Source organism: Pseudophryne corroboree, chromosome 1 (genome assembly GCF_028390025.1).
Source record: "Pseudophryne corroboree isolate aPseCor3 chromosome 1, aPseCor3.hap2, whole genome shotgun sequence".
Lineage (NCBI taxonomy): Eukaryota > Metazoa > Chordata > Amphibia > Anura > Myobatrachidae > Pseudophryne > Pseudophryne corroboree.
In genome coordinates, this window is record NC_086444.1 from 1,077,353,144 (window position 1) to 1,077,379,878 (window position 26,735).

General features: G+C 43.0%; 1 protein-coding gene across 9 annotated transcripts in view; it reads left to right on the forward strand.

Annotated features, from left to right (window-relative positions):
• ATP8A1 (ATPase phospholipid transporting 8A1) overlaps positions 1-26,735 on the forward strand; it is a 613,161-nt gene that overhangs the window by 529,596 nt on the left and 56,830 nt on the right. For 8 of the 9 annotated variants that reach the window (XM_063920998.1, XM_063920996.1, XM_063921000.1 and 5 more), the window contains 5 exons: positions 11,441-11,515; positions 11,605-11,727; positions 14,441-14,519; positions 14,785-14,846; positions 16,966-17,022. In XM_063920998.1, the coding sequence (XP_063777068.1) occupies positions 11,441-11,515; positions 11,605-11,727; positions 14,441-14,519; positions 14,785-14,846; positions 16,966-17,022 (396 nt within the window). Of the gene's footprint in view, positions 1-11,440; positions 11,516-11,604; positions 11,728-12,052; positions 12,619-14,440; positions 14,520-14,784; positions 14,847-16,965; positions 17,023-26,735 lie in introns of those variants that run through there. The other variant, XM_063921003.1, reaches the window with a different exon arrangement.

Below are 26,735 nucleotides of genomic sequence, written 5' to 3' on the forward strand. Positions count from 1 at the left end.
ATGAGACATGGGAAACCACTATAACCCAAGCTGTATAGTGCTTCGCTATTTGTGAGAAACTGTTACTATACACAGGTTTTTTTTTTTAAAGAAAGTTGGGATGATAACCGCAGACAGTGACCGAAGGCTTAAGTTACATCTGTTGGGGGGGGGGGGCGGTGTTTAGGGCTAGGCACCTAAAAGGGAGGGGGAGTGTTACACCACTTACCGACCCCTGTCGGGATTTCGACTGTCACGATGCCGCTGTCTGCATCCTGACAGCCAACATTTCATACCCAACCCATGCGCTGCACTTGTGGTTAAGGTTATACACTACTAGATAACATGAGTGAAGGAATTATTGCATTTCAGCACATCACCTGTAAAAATGTATGTGGTATGTAAACATCCAGGGTTCTAAAATGTTCAACCTGTTACCATATCTCCTAGATCATAGATCACTCCAGCTGCTTGGAACTGTTACAGTTTTTACTATTAGAGCATGCTAAATGTGGCAGGGCATGCTTTGATGTGTAGTTACACGGGTGGAGGTCTGCATGTTGAAAACCCCCGTCATAGATTAATTTCCAAAACAAGTTTGTTAGACAAGTCAATATACTGTTTTACATCTTTTTTTTTTTTTTTTTCTTTTCTCCCATCTCACCCCCTCTAACATTGGGATCTGCACTTTATTAATAGTAGAAGGATAAGGGTTTTGTTGATGTTTAGTTTGGTGCAGTGTATTTCATTAGCGTGCATCTTAAATAGCATGTGATAGAGTATTCTTTTGGCTATCACTAATAACCCATTTCTCACAGTCTGTTGAAAATCGTAAAGAAAACAGATTAAATGTATTTCCAAGGCATATTGATGATCTCCCAGATAGACATTCTGTGCCAAGTAAAACAAGTTTTGCAGATGTTGAAAGGGCAATTGCTGTGAGTGAGAAGGCAGCGAGACCATCAAGGATTGTGTTGAGCAACTGCCTGTCCTGAATGTGCTCTTTGAGTTGTGCTTTGTGCTGAGCAGGCGTGGGAGCAGGAAGTTATTGACTGTTTGTAAGCTGCTAGTTAGTATGCAGAAATGTTGCATCAGGAGAGTGGATCTGGGGGTATAAGTGCTACGCCCCTCTTGTGACTTTAACAAAAAAATAACAAAAAAATACGGCAAATCTGAAGACTCCTTGGGCCCAAGTACACCAGCAGTTAAAACAATAAAATGAAACATTCTAAAGAAATACCACAGAGTTTGTGATCATATAACAGCAGCCCGACACATGCTGAGGTTTATTGCACAATACACAGAACTTCGCTGTTGATATTCTTATAATCTACTCCAATAAGTGGGTAGTTATAGTTCCAGTAATAGAGACAGATGGAGTATACAGAATGCGTTTAATGCTTATGCCTTTGGTAATAGAAGGCAGAGATATGACTAACGTTTAATGAAGAAAAGAAAAAAAAAATATATATATAATACATACATATATAGATAGATAGATAGATAGATAGATAGATAGATATAGTACACAGTGGCCCAGCACTCCAAACCAAAAGCGTCAGCTACCACGGGTGCCCTCTGTGTTGGATAGTACACACGGACAAAGGAAATACCGATGTTTTAAGGCAGGCACAGCGTCCTTGACAAAGAGGCTGTGCTTGCCTCGAAACGCTGGTATTTGCTTCCATTTGCCAATACATTCTATCAGTTGAAAAAGTACACTGGAGTGCCGCTATCCTTTGTTCGTGTGTGTGTGTGTGTGTGTGTGTGTGTGTGTGTGTGTGTGTTTGTATGTAAACATATATATATATATATATATATATATAAAATCTCTAGAAAAACAAACAGATGGGGCGCTCCATAGTGCTGAACCAATTTAATTTGTTAAAACAGCATCACAGTGCAGTTCACAACGTTAGTGCTCGTACCACATCACAACATGGATGTGAAGTAAGTGGCAAAGTCAAGAGCAGAGAGTGAGGAAGGGAGACGAGGTGGAGGTGGGCAGAGGAGTGAGTTGAGAGTGGCAAAGAGGCGCCGGGGGTTGGAAGACTGGGAGGAGATGAGGTTCTTGAAGTATGACTGTTTAGCAAGAGAAAGGGCAGCACTGAAGGATGAGAGCATAAGTTTGAAATGGAGGAAGTCTGCCTTAGAGCGTGATTTCCTCCAGTGACGCTCAGCAGCACGTGGCTTTATAATGAATATCCCCGGCAAACCTCCTCAGATGCACGCCTTGGATGGGACTACGGACCACGCCGCTTCTTCAAAGGCCACCGCACGCCAGGACACCTTCACTTGCCGGCAATCGGAGGACGCAGGAGAGGGATCACACAGGCACATCAGCAGGCCACACCCCTATGCGTTTCGTCAAAGACTTCGGAGCGCCCCATCTGTTTGTTTTTCTAGATGTTCAAATTCCCATAGGATTCTGGGATATATTAGTGACAGTTGGGAGCTGCGGTCTTATACACAGATAGACCCAAGTGCACCGATCCTATCCAGACCGGAGTGTGGTGGATTGAATTTATTATATTGTTCAAGATTATCTGTATTATTGGACTGAGCGCACCTGTTGTATTTTTAATATATATATATATATATATATATATATTGACTCTGCTGTGTAATGTACTTGTTTTTGACATAAATATTCAATTAATCAAATCCTGTAGTGCCGTGCCTGCTCTGGAACTGTTGTTCTTCACTGGATGGGACTTTTGCATTGTAGCAATGGCACACAAGTACTTTATTGTTTATAATTTAGTGTCAGCTCTCTCCTTGGATATTAGATAGATAGATATAGGTTCTTTAACATACAAAAAAAACTCTGTTACCTATGGGAAAAGCATCCTGTCCCCCGCATATTGCCACGTAACGGCTCCAAATTTCCTATGTAGTAGGAATATATTGAACTGTATAGATCTAGATATTGTCTTAGTGACGTTCTGGTCTCACTGTAATAAATGAAGGGCAGTAAACATCAAGTTACTATTAATCGTTATAGTATAATGACAGTGGGAGCGTTTTCACCTTTCACTTGGTTGTCATAATCCGCCTTGTTATACATATGGTTACAGTATCACTAATGTTTTCCACTACCTTGTTTAATTGCACACAGCAAGTGATTAATGCACACGGAGATCAGCTCTAAACAGGTTTGTTCTTGGAAAATATAATGTATCGCTATAGGAATTTCTGTTCACAATAGACAAACAGTTCTTCTATTTCATATTTATATTGTAGCTTAATCCGTATCTGGTTTCGCTTTTACTATTGGATCCATAAAGCCATACTCCAGTTTAGACTTTTTTTTTGCAGGCGACAGTAATGACCCATAAAACTAGGGCTGTGGAGTGGGAGTTGTGGAATGGTTAGATATGTTCAGACTCTACTGTAGCATCATTACGTAAATAACAGTGATTGCATTAGCGCATCTACAGGCTTCTACAAATCATAATTCCCCATTTCCTATGTACTTCTCCAGATCAGTCTCACGTCTGTGAGCATATTAGCCTGATCCGTATCTTTCAAGGGGAAAAAAGCTAAACAGCAGGAGGAGAAAGCCAATAAACTGTTGTTAACCAAGACAAAAAATACTATGACCAGCACAGCAATGTTTGTTCTCTATTCTGAAAGCAATAAAGTTTTTGTTCAAAATTAGGGGGGAATAACTGGATAGTGAAGTGAGCTGAAGTGTCCCTTGTACAGACTGATCTGTGTGAGCAAGTAATACATAATATAGTACAGGTCAAGGATAAGTGAGGCATACTAAGGGGGGTATTCAATGCTTGTCGGATCCGACAATGCAGTACTCAAGGAGCAGCCAGTTCCCGACAATGCCAATCCGACTTTTTTTAAAGTCGGATTGACATTGTCGGAAATGGAGCCAATGGATTTGGCCGCGGAATCCGACAAAACACATTTATAATTACCCCATGTCTAAACTGCACTAATCACCCCATGCTGCAGTTACCCACTACATTGTGATAATTGAGTTACCACGTACAGTCATCGCACAGTACACACACATATGATTAACCCATCTTAGTCTTAGTTTACATGTATTCTTCTAGTAACTTATGGCCTAAAATGAAATCATGTACTGAACAGATTCAATTATACTAAGATTCAAATACAGGTTGAGTATCCCATATCCAAATATTCCGAAATACAGACTTTTTTGAGTGAGTGAGATAGTGAAACCTTTGTTTTTTTGATGACTCAATGTACACAAACTTTGTTTAATACACAAAGTTCTTAAATATATTGTATTAAATGACCTTCAGGCTGTGTGTATAAGCTGTATATGGAACATAAATGAATTGTGTGAATGTACACACACTTTGTTTAATGCACAAAGTTATAAAAAATATTGGCTAAAATGACTTTCAGGCTGTGTGTATAAGGTGTATATGAAACATAAATGCATTCTGTGCTTAGATTTAGGTCCCATCACCATGATATCTCATTATGGTATGCAATTATTCCAAAATAGGAAAAATCCGATATCCAAAATACCTCTGGCCCTATGCATTTTGGATAAGGGATACTCAACCTGTAGTAGTCTAGGTTGAATGCATGTTTAATATACATTTGCCATTTATGAAGAAGTTGGACAGTAGTAAAACAGGAATCGAAGTAGAAGGTTTGGCGTACGGACTCTATAACCCTGCATAAAACAAACTAGGTCAAATTACAAATTCAAAAAGATATACTTCTAGGAAATGGCCTGCTCAGGCAATGCAGTAGGATGCCAGTTTATGGGCTCTCCGGCCTAACTGTTGTGTAAATGATCCTGCATCAGCGGAATTAGCTCAGACCTCCAGCTATTTGCGATATAGGAGGAGTCTCCCAAATCCAAACTGTTTGTGACCAGAGGTATTTTTGATATTGGATTTTTTTCATAGTTTGGAATATTTGCATGCTATAATATCATTGTACAGTATATATCTATATATCTCTGTGATGGGACCCAAGTCTAAACACAGAATGCATTTATGTTTCATATACAGCTTATACAAACAGCCTGAATGTATGTTTTTTTTCCCAATATCTATACATATAATAAAAGTGTAAGGGTTTTGTCTGTATATAGCGATTTTATTTGAGAAATATATTGCTAGGGATTGTTTATAAACTGGAGACACAAAAAAAAAAATCTGCATTTTTGACTGGGTTCGTTCCGGCATCACTCAAAAACTATTGGATGAATTTGGATCACATTTTCACTATTGTATATGTGAAGAGCATCAGGGAGACGAGCAATAAAGGAAAAACCAGACCATGACACTCAACGTGTGCAGGCTTCTGCAGTCCAAAATGGCTATATGTGTGGAATTTGTGGACTCAGTACAGCTGGACTTCCAGCGCACAGTATTGCACTGAAAGTTGGTGTTCCGAACATGTTTATGTGGAACTTGACTCCTCCCAAGTTATGCAGTGGAACCCGACTTAAAGTGACTGCTCTGCAGAGGAATTGAGGCAGAGGACATGGTGTAGGTGAGACTGTGTTTATACCATGTATACCCCTTATCCCCAACAATTTTCATTTTCAATTCAAGCGCCTGCAGTTTCCTGTACATTTTCTGCTTTGTTATGACGATCAACAAGTCGCAGGGGTAAATGGTCAGGACTGCATACGTTAATCTCAGGACCAGTTTCTTCTCCCATGAGCAGCTTTACATGGCTTGCTCACAAGTTAGTAGCCCCAAGCATCTTTTTGTGTTAATTGCTGAAGGAAATACTGCAAGTATTGTTTACAAATACATTTTGTGATCAATTTATTTATCAATGTGTACAATATAAAATATACATCGCAATATGACATGGCACTACAGTCTTTGTAAAAGTAGTTCCGCTGAGCAATAACAGACGTCCACTCAAGTGAAGCTGCGGACATGCTCCAGTTTTTCATAATTTTGTCCATTAAACAAAGTTTGTGTACATTGAACCATCAGAAGCAAAGGTATCACTATCTCAGTCGCCCTCAAAAAATTCAGTATTTTGGGATTTGGGATTCAACCTGTATTTCCTTCCCTTGTGGGGTTGTGGATCGTCATCTTTAAATCAGTATACAGATGATAGGTCGATATGCTTTTGGTCAACATGGTCAAAAGGTCGACAGGTTCAAATGGTTGACATGGCAATGGTCTGCATATTAAAAAGTCAACATAAGTTTTTGGGGGGTTTTCAACCATCTTGTACTTTTCCATACACGTGGACTATGATTGGGAATAGTAATCTGTGCCAAGTGCAGCAGTAACGTAGCACCTTGCCTGAAGCATGGCGAGCAAAGCAGTACACTAGCTGAAGTTCCACGTGCTAAAAGGTAAAAATTTACACACAGAAAATAAAAAACTCACGTCGATCTTTTCATGTGTCGTCCTTGTGCATATCTACCATTTGGTGTCTACCTAGACTTTGTCAACCCATTGTCACACAACACAAATTTTGGACCTGTATAACATACGGTGCGCTTAATAGGAAAGAAGCTAATACATCCCTTTTTAGGAGAGGTGCAGAGAATTTCTCGTATTTCCAATTCTTCTTCAGGTGATATATATCCGGAATGGGTACCCCAGAAGAAATTATAACAAAAGAAATACAATGTGTAGTTTGTTCTTGAACAAGTAACGAGGTGAGAATACAGATTTTTAGAAGCTGCTCAAGGGCGTACCCCACTCACACAAAGTATAGAGGGAGTATACACATCAAGGTATCTTTTAACCGAGTAGTGCCCTGATCCCTTTAAAAGTCCCGTCTGGTGTCTTTCATTCTCTGAAGTGCAAACCAGTCAGGTGGTGATACCCAAAAGTAGTCAGCTTACAATAATTAGAAGGTGTACCCCAACACTCACAGCAAGAGGGAGGGTGGTAAACACATCAAGGTATCTTTGTGTTGGTATCCATTGAGCCATACCTATTTGAACCGGAGTACTGTGTTGAAGGTCCGCAGCTTCTTCTCCAGAATGACCAGACCCTCTGACGTCCACCAAAGGAGGACATTACGGGCAAGTAGGGTGGGTATCCAAAATAACTGCTTTCTGTGTGAGAGACCCAGAGGACCAGTAATAAGATCCCCTAGACCCCACACAGACCATTTTGAGCAATGTCAGATGAATGGCCAAGTGCAGAGAGCAGGGTGGGCCTTTTGTGTGCCGAACTGATAGAGTAGGCCTGCCACCTATCAGTGTTGATGATCACAGCCACTTACAGCCTCTAATTAACACACAGCTGTACATTATTTTTCTGATTCACTGCTGTCTGTGATTTAAAGGCCGCTCACAACCAGTGTCACTGATATTGTTAGAGTCTGCTTGACCAAATGTTAAACTGAGGAAAACACAAGGGGTGGGAGCTCTTGTCACAGATAGACTAGGGGCCGCTGTGTTTCTGCCCCCACCAAGGTACATGCCTTGCCCCCTGTTCTCCACACCACACAAGGCATTATGCTTGCAACCTGTCACCCAGTGTATCTCCCTGTCACCTACTGCCTCACCCTCTAGCTCCACTGCCTTCTGCTCTCAGCCTCGGTCTCCCCCTGCCTTACGCTGCCACCCTCTGCCCCTACTTGTCACCCACTGCTGTGTGGCATATTGTGAACTTTGTTTGGGGTGGAGAAGGGGGCCAAAATTATATTTTTGCACCTGGGCCCACCACTCTTAAGTTCCACCACTTCAGAGGACACCAGTGTGTAACCGTTTTCCTGCAGCCTCAAACCTTTATAGCATGGTGTCCGAAGGCATTTGGTAACTCCTCCAAGCAACAGTTGAGAGTGCTATCTCCCGGCACAGCTTGCATACTAGAAGCCACATCCCATCTACGATACCCATCTGTGCCCACCTACTGGGCCTTTCTGTCATCCACTTCACAAGAGATTGACTTCTCAACAAGGCCACAAGGGAAGCTAAGCACTAAATTTTCGTTCTGGCCATGCACTCTATCTGACCAAACTCTGAAGTGGTGAGAGAGCTATAGGAGGGGGATTTAAAAAAAAAAAATGTCTAGCGCAACATCTAGTGTAATTGTTAAAATTTTAAAATCATACGATGTGATTTCCTAGGTTTTTTTTCAGATTCTGTCTCTCACAGTTGAAGTGTACCTATGATGGAAATTACAGACCTCTCATCTTTTTAAGTGGGTCAACTTGCACAATCGGTGGCTATCCAAATACTTTTTTGCCCCACTGTATACACAAGGATAGGTGCTATTGCATAGTTGTCCACCAGATTGCAAAGGTTCATGGTGGGCTGCATGATATCACATCACAGCAGTGATGAACCAGGGTCAGGAGGAATGGAGAGTGAAGAATTAAATATTTGTGGACTGTACTGTGGAGATATAATTGGATAGGAAAGCTATGAAGGTTATGTGAGCGGTTCTGTAATTTGATAAGCTTGTCTGACTAGATGAGTTTTCAGGGAACGCTTGAAGGTTTGAAGACTAGAGGAGAGTCTTAATGTGTGTAGTAGGGCATTCCACAGAGTGGGTGCAGCCTGAAAAAAGTCCTGTAGTCTTGTGAAGAGCGAAGGGGCCGGGTTGGGAGATATTTTGAGATAAGTGAACAGATGTATGTTGGTGTAGTATGGTTAATAGCCTTGTGTGTAAGTAACAGTATTTTATACCGAATACGGTAGAATACAGGTAGCCAATGGAGGGACTAACATAGTGAGTCTGCAGACGATGAACGTCTAGCGAGGAATATTAACCTCGCAGCTGCATTCAGAATGGATTGTAATGGTGAAAGTTTCTTCTTAGTAAGACCAGTAAGCATATTGCAATAATCAATGCGGGAGATAATTAGAGCATGGATTACAGTTTTAGCAGTGTCTTGTGTAAGGTATGATCGTATTTTGGTTATGTTTCTTAGATGCGTGTAACATGATTTTGAGACAGATTGAATGTGGGGAGCAAAGGACAGTTCTGAGTCATGTATGACACCTAGGCAGCAAGCTTGTGGTGTAGGGTTGATTGTAGAGTTCTCAACAGTGATAGAAATATCAGGTTGGTAACTGCTATTGGCCAGTGGAAATATAATTAACTCTGTTTTAGAAATATTAAGTTTGAGGTGGCGAGATGACATCCAAGATGAAACGGCAGAGAGGCATTCAGTGACTCGACCCAATACAGATAGAGACAAATCAGGGAAGGATAGGTAGATTTGAGTATCATTTGCGTACAGATGACACAGAAATCCAAAAGAGCTGATTAGTTTCCCAAGAGATGAGGTATAGATTGAGAAAAGCAGAGGACCTAAGACTGAGCCCTGCGGTACTCCAACTGAAAGTGGTAGCGAAGAGGGGGGTGGATTCAGAGAAACGGACACTGAAAGAGCGACTAGATAGGTAGGATAGGAACCAAGAGAGGGCCGTGTCCTGAAGACCTAGGGATTGCAGTGTTTGTATGAGAAGAGAGTGGTCAACAGTGTCAAAAGCAGCAGAGATATCTAGAACAATAAGTAGTGAGTAATGACCTTTAGACTTTGCAGTGACCAGATCATTCACTACCTTAGTCAGTGCTGTCTCTGTGGAGTGTTGGGAGCGAAAGCCTGATTGATGTGGGTCCAATAAGTTGTATGAGTTAAGAAAGTGTGTGAGGCGAGTGTAGGCAAGTTTCTCAAGTAGCTTGGAGAGACATGGGAGCTGAGAGATGAGACGGTAGTTTGAGAGAGAGTTAGGGTCAGAATTTATTTTTTTCAGAATGGGAGTAATCACTGCATGCTTGAACAGTGAAGGATAGATACCAGTTGAGATATCATTTTGACTCATCACAGCTTACTCTGGTTAAAAAGCAGAAGAAAAAAATAGTGGAAAATTATCTATTATTTATTTATTTATTTATTAACCTTTTATATAGTGCAGCATATTTTTTTGCGCTTTACAATTAGAGCTAAACTGGTTAATAACAGACAGACATAGAGGTAGGCCCTGCTTACAATCTATAGGGAAATAGGCATTGAGAAACAGGGATAGGTGCTACCTATTGCATAATGGTCCAGTCAGATTGCAAAAGGGGTGTAGTAGGGTATGCCGGCGGTCGGGCTCCCGGCGACCAGCATACCGGCACCGGAATCCTGACAGCTGGGCGAGTGCAAATGAGCCCCTTGCGGGCTCGCTGCGCTCGCCACGCTGCGGGCACGGTGTTCTCCCTCCAGGGTAGTCGTGGACCCCCAAGAGGGAGAAAAGATGTCGGTATGCCGGCGCTGGTATGCTGGTCGTCGGGAGCCCGGCCGCCGGCAAACAGAAGACCACCCTTGCAAAGGTTCTGGGTGAGCTATATGACATGATCACACAGCAATATTGGCCACGGGTCAGGAGGATGGGAAAGTGAATAAAGACAAAATATGTGAGGTTATGTGTAGACTGTACAGAGGAGATGTAATTGGGCAGGATCTATTAAACTATTGAACTGACACATTAAAATAGACTGACTAATTTTCATTCATTAGTACTAAGAGTTTTTTTGTTTGTATGTTTTACATGAAACCTCAAGCAAAAATAAGTGCCCTGTCTCTGAGGAGTGTGTGTGACGTACAGATTAGGGCAATGGCTGTCTAATGTTGCATGCCTAGATGTAGCAATTTGTTTTTGTGTTGGGGTTTTTTTTTTTTTTTTCTTTGAAGAGCTGTTATTGGTGAAAGAACAATTTTATCCTGAGCAACTGGTCTTGTGAAAGCCAGCTTGGGTATATATTGATAAATGGTTAATTTGTAGCAATTCATGCTTCCATAATGTGGGTAAATGAAGCGTTCAGTGTGACAAAGCCCAAGACATTGTTGCTAAAATTCATTTGTACGGCATGTCATGCACTTTTTGTACCTCCAAGGAGAGACCCCCCTTCCCCTCTCTCTTCTTGTTTCTTTAATCCTTTCATTGCTGGCTAGGCTTCTGACTTGTCTCTCATTTGATATTTTAAATTATTACATTCCGTTTGCCAAATCTTAATATATTAGAGTTCTTTTAAGGATTTGAAATGTCAAAACTATTTTTCTTGTTTTCGTTGGGGGTTGTTTTTCGGTGCAGATTAGCAACAAAGCATAGCAACCACGGGTATGTTTGTTTTTATTGGGGAACTTACATTACACAGGTCTTGGCACAATATCAATCTACAGTGTTTGAATAATAGCAGCATATTAACTTAAGCATAGTGATTAGCCAATTTTTTATTTATTTTTTGCCACTTTTTTTATATTGTACTATAGTCTCAAACAAGTTGTGTGAATTTTTAGTTTTATTGCTACATTAGATATATTCTCTTTAAGATCTGTAACTGAACAACACTTTCATGTAGGTCGCAATAAATCAGACAGATTTCTGGAATCGTTTAACTTTCAGCATGCAGTCTCATTGTCTCTTAGCATATTTAATTATCCTTATCACAAAATATGGTATGAAGGAAACAGAGTGAACCATGTTGACTTTTTAAGTGACTGATGTGTTTTGTTTTGCTTTTATGTATTTCAGATTTGGTTTGCCTTTATGAATGGATTTTCTGGACAGATTCTCTTTGAAAGATGGTGTATTGGTCTGTACAATGTGGTAGGTCTTTGCTGTCATTTTACAACACTTGTTATTATAAATAGCTAATTCACTTCTTCTTACATTTACGTTGTGTCTCATTGCCTCAGATGTTCACAGCACTCCCGCCTCTGACTCTTGGAATATTTGAGAGAACCTGCCGCAAAGAGAACATGTTGAAGTATCCAGAATTGTACAAGACGTCACAAAAAGCGCTAGATTTCAATACAAAAGTAAGAAAAATGTATTTGAGTCTTATGAGCAAAATCCATATCGTTAAACTTCCATGTGACATTTTCACAAGGGAAATAGATAGCCCAATAGATCCTGACGTTGCTTAAATAATATCTGTGAACTTTATTTTCCGTTTTGAATAATGTTTTTAATATTGGGACGATCAACATGTAGCAACAGTGCTCTAGTATGTCCTCAATTCCGCGTTGAAAGGAACTATATTTATTGGGGATTATTCCCTCATAAGCTTTTCTGACATGCATTATTGTGTAAAAAAAAAAAAGTTTCCCACTATACAACAGAATAACATTTACTTTTCTATAGTTACAGAATTCTGAGTTTGCCTGAACAAAGGAACCATTTCTGTTCTCCTTCAAACATGTAACATCTGATAGATACGGACATAGAATTCCGATCAGAATTCAGTCATTTGACAGAGCTTTTCAGTACTATCCTCCATTCTTTTAGTTGCCATGAGGACATTAGGGTAAACAGTTCAGGGGCATTCCAGGGACTTGCCTTAACATGAAATATTGAAAAAGGGTTGGGTTAGTATTGCGCTACAGTATTTTATTTAGCCTTTCACTTGTACAATGGATACTCCATTTTTCTTTTTGCTGCATTAGCCAATCCCTGTCTGGACATTATTAAATATTTTCCCTCAGCAAAATGAAGCTGTCTGTAATAGACAAATGTTACTTGTCCTTTTTAGATGTCATGGCTTACGTATTTTGTGTGCTAATGGATTACCAACCCCTGTGGAGAATTGTTTCAAAGACTAAAGAGGAGACGGCGAGAAGCGTGTTAGAATTGCGCAGGCCCTCATATCCGTAGACTTCTTTTTTTGTATCCTCTAGCACAAACCTTTTGCAGCACATTTCACATTTGAAACCTAAAAAAGAAATTCGCTTGAATTTAAGCAAATTCCGAGTGATGATTTCATGGTCGGTATTTAGAAAGTGAAAGAATTCATGTAGAACAATTTACCGTGAACGCAAATCCTGTATACTGTGGTTAAAAAGTACAAAAACATCTCTCAGCTTCTAATTTCCTGCTTCACGTACTCTTTTCTTTAGGAAACAATGTCTTTCTCGTAAACTCTGAAGGACATTTTTTTAAATTCACAAATGTAGTTGTGTAAACATAATTTTAAAATTATCAAACACAATGATTCATTGTTTAGTTTTATTTGTTTTGGGGGTTTTTTAAGTCTTTATTTTTTATTATTATTTTATTATAATTTCTGAAACTGAATTTTTCCAGCATACATTTCTCAATGGCTCGTTCAAGAATTTAAATTCCTCAGTAGCTTTTTATTGTCACACAACAAAATTACCTCTGATATTACAATAGGCTGGGACTTTAGAACGGGAACATTCTGCATTCGTATTATGCTTTAAAAAAAAAAATGAAAGTATTATGTTGCTTGTTTTGGCATTTATAACTCAACATTTTCCAGAGTGAAACACTTGGTATAACTGTAAAAAAAACATGAGATGAGAAAAAGTATTTTATGTGAATGTGATTTGAGACTAGTAACCTGACAAATGGGGAATAATGCAATTAATCAAAAGTACAGCAAACCGCTGGATGATACTTAAGCTGTTTTTTCTGGACAAAGTTTTGAAATTTCATCGTCCACCTCCTTTTCAAGATCTTTTTTTTATTTTATTTAATGTTATGCTGAATGAATAGATTGGGGAATATATGCATTTCATTTATATTGTGAGGTATTTGAGATGTTTGTTATGGAAAGAAGGGTGAAAGGTTAAAAGGGCCCCACAGGGGTTACAGGCTTAGTATGTGACTAGTATGGTCAAGAGAAGAAGCTAATTTATCTTGCACCCACCTGCGCTGCCTGTCACAGAAAATATGGAGGTAACGATGCAGTAAGGGGAGGTGCAGAGAACGTTTACAGCTACGGGCCATCAGTCAATTATGGGGTTAATGGGTTGCAAGCGTTACATGAGATAAGCTCTAATGCGCACACAGAATCCAAAGAAATGTGTATGGTTTAGGAGCAAAGTGGAGTATATATATTTTTTATAACTGATAAATAAAAGTCCAGTGTGGAGATGTTTGCTCAGCATGTAACCAATCATATACAGTACATGGTGGTAATTTTTAGACAGAGTGTATGTATTCCCACTTTTATTATTGGTTTGGCTTTGACTATAGCATACATTTATCATATATATGTATAAAGAAACGGGCCTTCAGATTCATATACATTAGCAACAATTTTAAAACCATGCTAAATATGTGATCAGTTTCTGCCTCCGCTTGCGATCCTGTTAATTGTATTATGTAATTTTACTTATTGGCCCTACTTTGCTAATTACTGCCTAGATAGATGCACATAGTGTTACTCAAACAACTAAATGGGCAGCTCTCATTGCATCAGTCCAAAGATCGATCACTTTGGCTTTGCACATTTTTTTTTTTTTAATCTTTGTATCTTGTATGTACAACCACAGTTCTTTCTGATTTTCATACGTAAGTTGTACAATTTTGATTTTGCTTAGCAGGTACTGTATTTATGTGTGTTACTGTCCTTAGAAAAGAAACCTAGGTCCACATTTGTTGTGTGATAACGCTTAATGCTGGTGTTCTGACTGACAGTCACACTTCCTGCACATAGATAAAGGCGGGTCATGGGTCATCGGCTTCACTGCTTACAAATGAATTTCTTTGCTTTCTGTATTCTTGCAGGTTTTTTGGGTTCATTGCTTGAATGGTCTTTTCCATAGTGTTATCCTGTTTTGGTTCCCATTGAAAGCTCTGCAGCATGGTAAGATACGCCAGTAATAAATGACACACAGGACATGCAGTAGCCTCCTACCTTAGTATAAATATCTTTTTACGTATCGTTTTACTATAAAACAAAAGTCCATACAGAATACCTTATGTGACTACACTGGGTAATTAGATGTGTATATGTATGTATATATGTGTTTATGTATGGGCTCAAAATTATTTGAATATATTTATATATGTGTTTGTATATAGGTGCAATGTTACAAACAATGGCTTTTCCCGGTATTGTTTTTATACAGATAATGTGTTTGCTAATGGGAAAACATCAGACTACCTTTTATTGGGAAATATTGTATATACCGTAAGTTTAAAACATTTCTATTTTTAATTGTTTTTATGTTGGTTTGCTGATTTCTTTTTTACTTTCCTTAAAATGTTTTCACTGAAGTTCAGGACTCAGAATTCAGATAGTCAAAGCATTAATGATTTTGACTTTTTCTCCATGCATTATAAAACAACCCCCTGCATATAAGGTATTTCACCACTATATAACATTGAGCAGTATGATAATAGACTTGTAAATAAAAGACACATGGTGTGATTCTGGGATGCATTCTGTTCATGACCAAGCTCATTACACAATTTTGCGTTTAATGGATTGCCTGCCTTTAGGTGACATCATTGGCTTGTGCATACCGTCCTAAAACTTTTGCTGGATAGACTATTTTAGGTTTCAGACTGCCTTTAGTGCTTTTCAGTCATGGTTTATATTAGCTGTGCGGAATGTGTTTTCGTTATTCTTCAGTATAACCCTGAAAAGAACAGTGCTAGGGCTTTACCAAGGGTGACATGAAAGGCAGTAGTCAATTAATTAACGCGCCTGATCTCCCGTCTAAAGTGACGAGAGATTGTGGGGGCGATATTCAATTGTATCTCATTTTTGTGAAGATCTCCCATAGAGGTCCGGTTTAGCCCATAAAGGTCCATAGACCTCGATATTCAATTGTATCTCGTTTTTGTGAAGATCGCGCCCATAGAGGTCCGGTTTAGCCATGTAAAGCAGCTAAACCTGACCAAAGTCCAAGGTGCGATCATGAAAAAGTACAGTTTGAGCACCCAAACGGGTCACTTTTCACGCATTTCAGCTCGCCACCCCTGGGGGGGGGGGGGGGGGTGAACTGGAATGTAGACGCTGGCAGCCATCGTGCCCGAACAGAGCTACAATTGGAATCCGCTCAAAAGATATAGGGGTATATTCAATTGAAGTCGAAAGCTGGTGTCTGTCGTAAAGACAGCAGTTTTCGTCTTTTTTAGGTCGGAAGGGGTTCCGACCTATTCAGTATACCCCAAAATGATCCGACAAGTCGGGAATTCCGACTTGTCGGAAAGCACGTGGATCGATGGAATAGCCGCCGATCCACTGCTTCTGCCTCTTCTGCTTCTTCCACGTGCTTCTGTCGGTAGGTTTTGGCTCCCTTTCCGACCATCTCAATCTGACTTTTAAAAAAGTCGGATTGAGATGAGGGAGCTGAGGAGGAGGAGACTGGGAGAGCCAATGGGAGACGTGGGAGAGCAGCGGCTACAGCTGCGTTAGCAGGAGGATCGGGCACCGCCACCGCTCATGGCAGCGTCCAGCAAGAGAGGTCCCGCTTGCTGGAGCCAGGTGGACACTACCGTGAGGTCCGGCTACGCTGCTGTAGTGCGGCTCTCCCCGCTTGTCTCCCCCCTCTCAGCTCCCTCATCTCAATTCGACTAAAAAAATCCAGAAAGATAAGCAGTGCATCGATGTAAAACAGCAGAACTGAAAGGCTAATAAATTTTAATCATTTTTAGTTGTTGGTCCTTATACTGTACCTCCAATCAATCTGAGCAAATAACTCAACTCCAAATATAATTCTGAAATCTGGGGGCATGGCTTAGTGGCAAGGGGGCATGGGCTCGCAGAGAATGCTGAACCCTCAAGTCACGTCTCCATTTTTGTCATGCTGGGGTCTTGCCCAGTGCTTCGGGAGCTGCTGGATAGCTCCCAGCCTCTTCAAAGCCAGCACAGTGTGTGCATGCACCCGTCATTCATTCTCTGCTGCTCTGCAGTGGTGTCCGGGTGTGTCACCCCCCCCCCCCCCCCCCCACAACCCACCCCGCCAGCAGGACACTGCGGGCCACGGATGGGACCGTCCCCAAAAAATGGCACTGTCTCGCTGAAATCAGGACAGTTGGGGGGGTATGTTATGTTGATAAATCACACTTATTTTCTCGTAAGGGTTATATAATATTATCCCGTTAATAGATTGTAATGCCACAATTGATGTTTTTAAAATGAGGCTGTGTGGAATACATTGATGCATTAAGGCATACCTTCATGGTGACTAGACCTTATAGCCTGGAAATCACCAGTGCTTTTTACTGCCAGCGTATAGGTATGACGTATAATAATTTAATTATGGTGATATTACTGTCATGACAATGTGTTTTCCTTGCAGTTTGTGGTGATAACGGTCTGCCTGAAAGCAGGATTAGAAACATCACATTGGACCATGGTAAGGGACAAATTGTGAGATGATATTTTGCCACATTATAAGTCAAATTACTTTTGTTTCTCTTCAGTTTCAACTGAAAATTTCTCAGTCCAGTTACTTTAAGCAGAAAATATACTGTAAACCACGTGATGTACATCATTGTGACTGTTCTACATCATTCTTTATCCTGCTGCAGCAGGTGTGGGGAACCTTTGTTCTGCCAAGGGCCAATTGGATTTTCTCTTACGTCCTAGAGGATGCTGGGGACTCCGTAAGGACCATGGGGTATAGATGGGCTCCGCAGGAGACATGGGCACTACAAAGAACTTTAGAATGGGTGTGCACTGGCTCTTCCCTCTATGCCCCTCCTCCAGACCTCAGTTAGTTCCTGTGCCCAGAGGAGACTGGGTGCATTACAGGGAGCTCTCCTGAGTTTCTCTGAAAAAATAATTTTGTTAGGTTTTTTATTTTCAGGGAGCACTGCTGGCAACAGGCTCCCTGCATCGTGGGACTGAGGAGAGAGAAGTAGACCTACTTAACTGATAGGCTCTGCTTCTTAGGCTACTGGACACCATTAGCTCCAGAGGGAGTCGGAACGCAGGTCTCCCCTGCTGTTCGTCCCAGAGCCGCACCGCCGTCCTCCTCACAGAGCCGGAAGACAGAAGCCGGGTGAGTATAAGAAGAAAGAAGACTTCAAAGGCGGCAGAAGACTTCAGATCTTCCCTGGGGTAAGCGCGCAGCGGTAACGCTGCGCGCCATTGCTCCCACACATAACACACACTGCAGGCACTGATGGGTGCAGGGCGCAGGGGGGGTGCCCTGGGCAGCAATATAAACCTCTAGGACTGTCAAATACATATATATAGGCTGCGGAGGCAGTAGATATAAAAATCCCCCGCCAGTATTACAAAATTGAGCGGGACCAAAGCCCGCCGCTGGAGAGGGCGGAGCTTGATTCCACAGCACTAACCAGCGCCATTTTCTCCACAGAGCACTGCAGAGAAGCTGGCTCCCAGGACTCTCCCCTGCTGAACATGGTGACACAGGGCAGAAAAGAGGGGGGGGGGGGGATTTGTAAGGCGCAGTGAGTGTATTATACAGATAATTATATATAAAAGCGCTATATTATCTGGGAATTTGTTTCCAGTGTCAGTTGGCGCTGGGTGTGTGCTGGCATTCAGGACTGGGTTCTGGTGACCACGGACGCGAGCCTCCGAGGATGGGGAGCAGTCACACAAGGAAGAATTTTCAGGGACTGTGGTCAAGCCAGAAGGCATGTCTACACATCAACATACTGGAATTAAGGGCCATATACAACGGCCTACGACAAGCGGAGAATCTTCTTCGCGACCTACCGGTTCTGATTCAATCAGACAACGTCACAGCCGTGGCTCATGTAAACCGCCACGGTGGGACAAGGAGCAGAGTGGCAATGGCGGAAGCCACCAGGATTCTGCGCTGGGCAGAAAATCACGTAAGCGCTCTGTCAGCGGTATTCATTCCGGGAGTGAACAACTGGGAAGCAGACTTCCTCAGCAGACACGATCTCCATCCAGGAGAGTGGGGACTTCATCAAGAAGTCTTTGCAGAGATAACAAGTCTTTGGGGACTTCCTCAAATAGACATGATGGCATCACGCCTCAACAAGAAGCTTCGGAGGTATTGTGCCAGGTCAAGGGACCCTCAGGCAGTAGCGGTGGACGCCCTAGTGACACCATGGGTGTTTCAGTCGGTCTATGTGTTCCCTCCTCTTCCTCTCATCTCAAAAATATTGAGAATCATAAGACGAAAAAGAGTACAGACAATACTCATTGTTCCAGATTGGCCTTGAAGGGCCTGGTATTCAGATCTTCAGGAGATAATATCCGTGGCCTCTTCCTCTCAGAGAGGACCTGTTGCAGCAGGGACCCTGCGTGTTCCAAGACTTACAGCGGTTACGTTTGACGGCATGGCGGTTGAACACCGAATCCTAGTGGGGAAGGGTATTCCGGAAGAAGTCATCCCTACTCTGATAAAGGCTAGGAAGGAAGTGACGGCGAAACATTATCAACGTATCTGGGGGAAGTATGTATCTTGGTGTGAAGCCAAGAATGCTCCTACGGAAGATTTCCACTTGGGCCGTTTTCTCCACTTTCTACAGACAGGAGTGGATATGGGCCTAAAGTTAGGCTCCATTAAGGTACAGATTTCGGCCCTATCTATATTCTTCCAGAAGGAATTGGCTTCTCTCCCAGAAGTCCAAACTTTTGTAAAGGGAGTCCTACACATCCAGCCTCCTTTTGTGCCCCCAGTGGCACCATGGGACCTTAATGTGGTGTTACAGTTCTTAAAATCTCACTGGTTTGAACCTCTTCAAACAGTTGAATTAAAGTTTCTCACTTGGAAAGTGGTCATGTTGTTGGCCTTGGCATCTGCAAGGCGGGTGTCCGAATTGGCGGCCTTATCTCATAGGAGCCCATATCTCATTTTCCATGAGGATAGAGCAGAGTTGAGGACTCGTCCTCAATTTTTGCCTAAGGTGGTGTCATCGTTTCATATGAACCAACCTATTGTGGTGCCTGTGGCTACGGGAGACTTGGAGGATTCCAAATCCCTTGATGTAGTCAGGGCCTTAAAAATTTATGTAGCCAGGACGGCTCGGGTTAGGAAAACAGAGGCACTGTTTGTCCTGTATGCAGCCAACAAGGTTGGCACTCCTGCTTCTAAGCAGACTGTTGCTCGCTGGATCTGTAACACGATTCAGCAGGCTCATTCTACGACTGGATTGCCGTTACCAAATTCAGTAAAGGCCCATTCCACTAGGAAGGTGAGCTCTTCTTGGGCGGCTGCCCGAGGCGTCTCGGCCTTACAGCTTTGCCGAGCAGCTACTTGGTCGGGTTCAAACACTTTTACAAAATTCTACAAGTTTGATACCCTGGCTGAGGAGGACCTCATGTTTGCTCAATCGGTGCTGCAGAGTCATCCGCACTCTCCCACCCGGTTTGGAGTTTCGGTATAATCCCCATGGTCCTTACGGAGTCCCCAGCATCCTCTAGGACGTAAGAGAAAATAAGATTTTAAACCTACCGGTAAATCTTTTTCTCCTAGTCCGTAGAGGATGCTGGGCGCCCGTCCCAGTGCGGACATATTTCTGCATGACTTGTATATAGTTATTGCTTACATAAGGGTTATGTTACAGTTAAGATCAGTCGTTGGCTGATACTGTTTTGTTCATACTGTTAACTGGTTGCGTATATTCCAGGTTATACGGTGTGGATGGTGTGGGCTGGTATGAATCTTGCCCTTGGATTAACAAAAATCCTTTCCTCGTACTGTCCGTCTCCTCTGGGCACAGTTTCTCTAACTGAGGTCTGGAGGAGGGGCATTGAGGGAGGAGCCAGTGCACACCCATTCTAAAGTTCTTTGTAGTGCCCGTGTCTCCTGCGGAGCCCGTCTATACCCCCATGGTCCTTACGGAGTCCCCAGCATCCTCTACGGACTAGGAGAAAAAGATTTACCGGTAGGTTTAAAATCTTATTTTTTCAACCTCATTCGCGGGCCATTTTTGAAGTGCCCCTCCCCCTACCCCCAATGCGCATGCTCTCCTAGGAAAGTGGGCGTGGCCTTACACATAATGCACACATTAGTGCTCCCTACACATAATGGACACCGTAATAGCTGCTCACACATGCTGCCCCCATTAGAGCCTGTTACACATAATGCCCCAGTATAGTGGCAGCAAAGCACTCACCGCCACTGTAGGACAGGTCCGTGGGCCCAGAGAAGCATTTTGTCTGGCCCGGTGCCCTGCCAAGGCAGTTGCAGAGTGTAGATCCTGGACCAGTGGTGGGCCGGAGGTTCCAGACTCCTGCCCACCACTGGTCCAGGTCCTGGGACCACTCCGCATCGCAGCATAGTCTGCTGTGCCCGCAGCCAGCAGAGCAGACCCTCCATTGAGTTCCCTCTGTAAAGCTGCCTCACATCACCGTCCGGAGCCGTCTCCTATGCACTGCATCATGGGAGATGTAGTTTTCTTACACTTTATACAGTGCACAGTGTGATAAAACTACATCTCCCATTTTGCTGTTTGCGGAGGACGGATCTACACTCTGCAACTGCCTTGGCAGGGCACCGGGCCAGACAAAATGCTTCTCTGGGCCCACGGGCCGGAGGTTCCACACTCCTGTTCTACATACTCTAAAACCATATTTCTGCTGCGGGGTACACTGGGATTCCACAGGAAATAACATCAGGGTGTAGAGTTGGATCTTGATCCGAGGCACCAACAGGCTAAAAGCTTTGACAGGTCACTAACGGGGCGCTGCACTAGGTAGCCCTGAAAAGAGCTTTTATGAAGGGCCGCAGCACTTCTTATGTCTTGGGGACATGCTGTGCTGCGGCCTATCACCTCCCTCCTGCTGCACTGTATACTCCCGCGGCCTAGTTCCCGGATACTTACAGCAGGGACCCACCGGTTCATTGGCACACCACCACTGCTGCTCTCCAGGGTCGCGTGGCTGCAAAACGTCAGGGAGGATAAATTGCTATCCGGCGCGATCCTTGGGAGATTGATCGCGCGGCTGCTGTGTTTCGTACAGGGACCCCACTATATCAACCAGGGCAAGGAGCACAGGTCGGTTCACAGGCTCCATAGTACCCGGGGGTGAAGTCTAGCAGAGGGGATAAGGCGCTGACCTGTAGCCCCTCCCCAGGTACTGCAGGTGTACCTGCCCTGGAGCGGCTTTCACTTTCTCCCTCACTCCCTGAAGAGATCTGGCGCCATATCCTTAGCTGGGCTGCTCTCAATGGGATTGCTGGATTCTGTTTCCTCTGTAAAGCCGACTGTCGCAGTGCCGTGCTATTACAGACACTTAAGTATTCTACAGTACATGTCATTTTATACAGTGTTGGTTAAGAACAAGTGTGCTTACTTCAGAATAGGTTATACAAATATTCTGTGATATACATCCAGTATCTACTGTGCATTGTTGTATCTCTCTTCATATACATATCTATTGTTATATGTAAATTTGCTAGTCCAGTGCAGTATTATTGTTTTGTACCTTATATCTGCATTGTATTTGTGACTGAAGTGTGCCTGTAGCTGCTGTTTGATTTTTCATTTAGTGTATCACACCCTTTGCTATCACTATATTCTGTGCCCTGAAGTGGATAAGTGCGTCAGGGTCCATATATATATGTTTATTCTAAATTCATACATTTTTACATTCGGTATATTGACGACCTCTTCATTGTGTGGACTGGCGGTGAACAGCTCCTCACACAGTTTGTGGACTCTCTCAATACCCTAAACACCAAGATCAGGTTTACAGTGTCATTTAGTACAGTTACAGTAAATTACTTGGATGTTTGTGTCCTGAATAAGGACAATAAGCTAACCACCCAGATATACAGGAAAGCCACAGATAAAAATACACTCTTGATGGCGGACAGTTTCCACCCCACCCCTCTCAAAAAAGGACTTCTATTCTCGCAACTGTTGCGTGTGGTGCCCATCACTTCGGATCAAACAGCGCTACCTGTGGCTTTGCAGGAGATGGGAGATCGTTTCCTTAAAAGGGGCTATGCACGTGGAGAAATTGAGGATGCAATCTCGAAATGCATGTGCATGAATCGTGTAGATACACTACATAAGAAGGATAAAAATGATGAAATGGAGCGCATGATATTCTCTTCGACATATTCTATTGCCTCGTGCCACATACGTAATACTATATTGAAGCACTGGCATATCCTCCAGTCGGATGAAATTATGGGGACATTTTGCAAAGATGCGCCTCTCTTTTATGAGTAGTAAACATTTTAAAGATTTCTCATACGTCCTAGAGGATGCTGGGGTCTCCAAAAGGACCATGGGGTATAGACGGGATCCGCAGGAGACATGGGCACACTATAAGACTTTGAATGGGTGTGAACTGGCTCCTTCCTCTATGCCCTTCCTCCAGACTCCAGTTAGACTCTGTGCTCAGAGAGACTGGAGACACACTAGGGGAGCTCTCCTGAGTTTCTCTGAAAAGACTTTATGTTAGGTTTATTATTTTCAGGGAGACCTGTTGGCTACAGGCTCTCTGCATCGTGGAAGTGAGGGGAGAGAAGCAGACCTACTTCTTCTGAGTTCAAGGGCTCAGCTTCTTGGGCTACTGGACACCATTAGCTCCAGAGGGTCTGATCACTTGGTTCGCCTAGCTGCTCGTTCCCGGAGCCGCGCCGTCACCCCCCTCACAAAGCCAGAAGAAAGAAGCCGGGTGAGTATTAGAAAAACAGAAGACTTAAGCGACGGCAGAAGACTTCAGAGTCTCGGAGGTACCTGCGCGCCATTGCTCCCACACACAAGCGGCACTACAAGGGTGCAGGGCACAGGGGGGGGCGCCCTGGGCAGCAATATACCTCATAGATATGACCTGGCAAAGTGGTATACAGTGCTTAGGCACTGTATACTGACCCCTGCCAGTATAAAAATGTACAAAAATAACGGGACTGAAGCGCGCCGAGAAGGGGGCGTGGCTTAGCCCTCACAACTGTATACAGCGCCATTTTCTCCTCACAGAGATGCTGGGCCCGCCAAAACACTGTTAAAACAGCTAACAGTGTAAAATGAGGGGGGCACAGTTGTTTAGTGCGATATAGGTTCAACCATGAAGCACTAAATATATATAGATAGATAGATATATATATATATATATATATATATATATAAAAATATAATGAGCGTGTGTAAAATGAGTTAGTGAAAGTTTCTGTGTTTTCCCTGTCAGAAATCTACACGTTTTAGCAATGTTGGTGGGGGTTTAGTACACGTGTGTCGACATGTGTGAGTGCTTCGCCACAAACAGATATGAGAATCCCTCTGTCGGCATTGCCGACTCCAGGTGGTACTTGATTCATGAGATTAAGTGTCAGCATGTCAGTAGTTGTAAGCTTTTCCGAAGTAAACACTGTTTGGGAGACACAGACGTATGTGGGTGACCCTGTCAGCACCAACTATTATGACTGGGGTAAAATAATGTAAAAAACCTATACCTGTATGTCTATATATGTATGGTACGTTTGCAGTGAGCTGTGGCTCAAGCACAGACGTGGTAATAATTGTGGGGGTGTCCTAGTGAAATTATGTATATATTTCCCTCAGACCCCTCGGGGTCGCAAACATGTTATTTTGCCCAGTTACTACTCCCTGTTGTCGACACGAATACTAGGTCTTATGTCGGCCATAATGCTTCCTGATTAGATCCACAACATTGGCATTCAGTACATGTTCATACACATTAATGTCACTAGGGAACCTGCTGTTCCGGACAAAATATATATATATATGAGATGTATATATAGATATATGTGTGTATATGTGTATTTAAATATGTATAGGCATATTACAAATTATTATGAATGCTGAAGTAAAGTTATTCCTTCTCATGTGCTGGTCGCTCTGTTAATGAAGCTCTAGGTCAGCCAATACAAGATGGTCTCGAATCCTCACGAGGAGTCCGAGTGTTTATTCTTTTTCCCGTCATGGATAGAATAAAGTCAAAGTCAACCCCTGGTCTGCACGGGGCCCTGTCACAATGGATCGCATACAGGAAGCTAAGTGATATTTTAATTATATGCTTTGATGATATTTGCATTAAATACGCATGGGGGAGTGCTTGTATTCAGAAATGGTCGGTTACCTTGTCATCCGATAGAATTACCCTGGGGAGAGATGGGATACTCCTTAAGTTGGGTCTTATCTAGAACATTGCAGCATGCTGCAGTACGACTACAAGAGGTATGGGACTCTTGGGTTCGCGGGCCAATTCCATGGCGGTCTCCACTAGGAGGGCGATGTGGATTCACCAAGGGATGCTGAGGCTGACTCAGAGAATTACTGGAGTATCTTCCCTAGGAAGGTGTAACCTGGTTGGGGGATGGCTTTGTTAAGTTGATCTCGGCAGATACCACTGGTAAGTCTACCTTCTTGACCTATGTCCCTCACAATGGTTGGTGACGCATTTTTTTGTAGGATGCAGTCATTTGACCGGTTGGATTCCGTTTTTTCCCCTTCTTTGCAGGTAGAGGAAGGTGAAGAAAGACTTCAAGTTTGCAGACGCAGATATCGTTCTCTGTTTCTACCACATCCACCGCATGTCGCTGGGTCTATCTTGCTGGAGCCCACACAGGTGGGAACTCGTCTAATACTCTTCAGTCAGTCCTGGAATGGACTTGGACCAGTGAGTTAAGAATAGAGTCCAAAGGGGGACATACTGGAGTTTCCAGTTGATTCCCCTCACTAATTTTTTTCAAATAGAACTTACGATTCTCCTCTGGACGGGGAGGTAGTATGTGACGCCATACAAGAGTTGGGTCAAGATCAGGACATTGTCCTGCTGTCCCTGTCACCAAAAAAAAAAAAAAAGCTGTTTTTAAGCTTTTTCGTGCTTCTGAGCCCGGACACCTCGGTCAGAACAACCAAAAAAGTTGAACTACAAGATGGACTCTCAGGGCAGGGATCTCCAACCTCTAAAAGAAGAAAGAGGGTTTAAATGCGGTTTCATCCGCATTAAGCTTACCTGGGTGATGGCAGTATGATGGTTTTCCTTCAATAGTAAGAGCCATTATTATTATTATTCTGTACTGGGACGCTCTCCTGACTACGGCGAGGTCTGGAAACAAGTGGTACAAATCGTTGTTTCTCTCTGACAGTCTTCAACACAGAGAATCGCTGTTGATCCCGACGACGCAGATGTAGGAGTTGGTAATAAGATTAGATTCTTAACTGTTGAGAGATTGTTTTTTCCTGTGGAAAGAGATCTGAGGATCCAGAGTCGGATCAGATTTGCAACAGTGTAAACCCAGGCGGCCTACGAGGCCATCCGGTGAGCAGGTCAACTGCCAGAGTGGTTTTTGCGAGACCAGTTGGACATGTGGTCCGGGTCTCACCTGCATATGCACCGGAAAATAATCCTATTTTCCAGAACCAGGATATCTCTTCTGTGGTGGCCTCACAGTTTGCTCCTCCAGGAGGGACGAAGTTTCGGGATCCAGGATTAGATCCTGGTGTCCTTGGATACAAGTCTTCGAGGCTGGGGAGCAGTCTTTCCAGGCAAAGAATTTCCAGGGGAAAAGGTCAAGCCGGGTAGCTTGTCTGCAATAAACATTTTGAATTAAGAGCTATTTACAACGGAACATCTTCTTCACGATCTGCCTGTCTTAATTCTGTCGGACGACTTAACAGCAGTGGCGTAAGTAAGCCGCCAGGGCGTAGCGAGGAGCAAAGCGGCAATGACAGAAACCGATAAAAAGTTTTCCGCTGGGCGGAAAGGCATGTAAATGCTCTATTAGCGGTCTTCATTCCGGGTGTAGACAACGGAGAAATAGACTTCCTCAGCAGACACGATCTCCATCCAGGAGAGTGGGGTCTTCTTCAAGAAGTTTTCACAGAAATGACAAGTCTTTGGGGAATTCCTCAATTAGACATGATGGCGTCTCGCCTCAACAAGAAACTTCAGGAATATTGTTCCAGGTCAAGGGACACTCAAGCTATAGCAGTGGACGCCCTCGTGACACCTTGGGTGTTTCAGTCGGTCTATGTGTTCCCTCCACTTTCACTCTTTCCGAAGGTGATAAACATAAGAAGAACAAAGGTTCAGGCGATCCTCATTGTTCCGGTCTAGCCAAGGAGGGCTTGGTATCCAGATCTTCAAGACTTACTCATAGAAGATCCCTGGCCTCTTCCTCTACGAGAAGACCTGTTACAG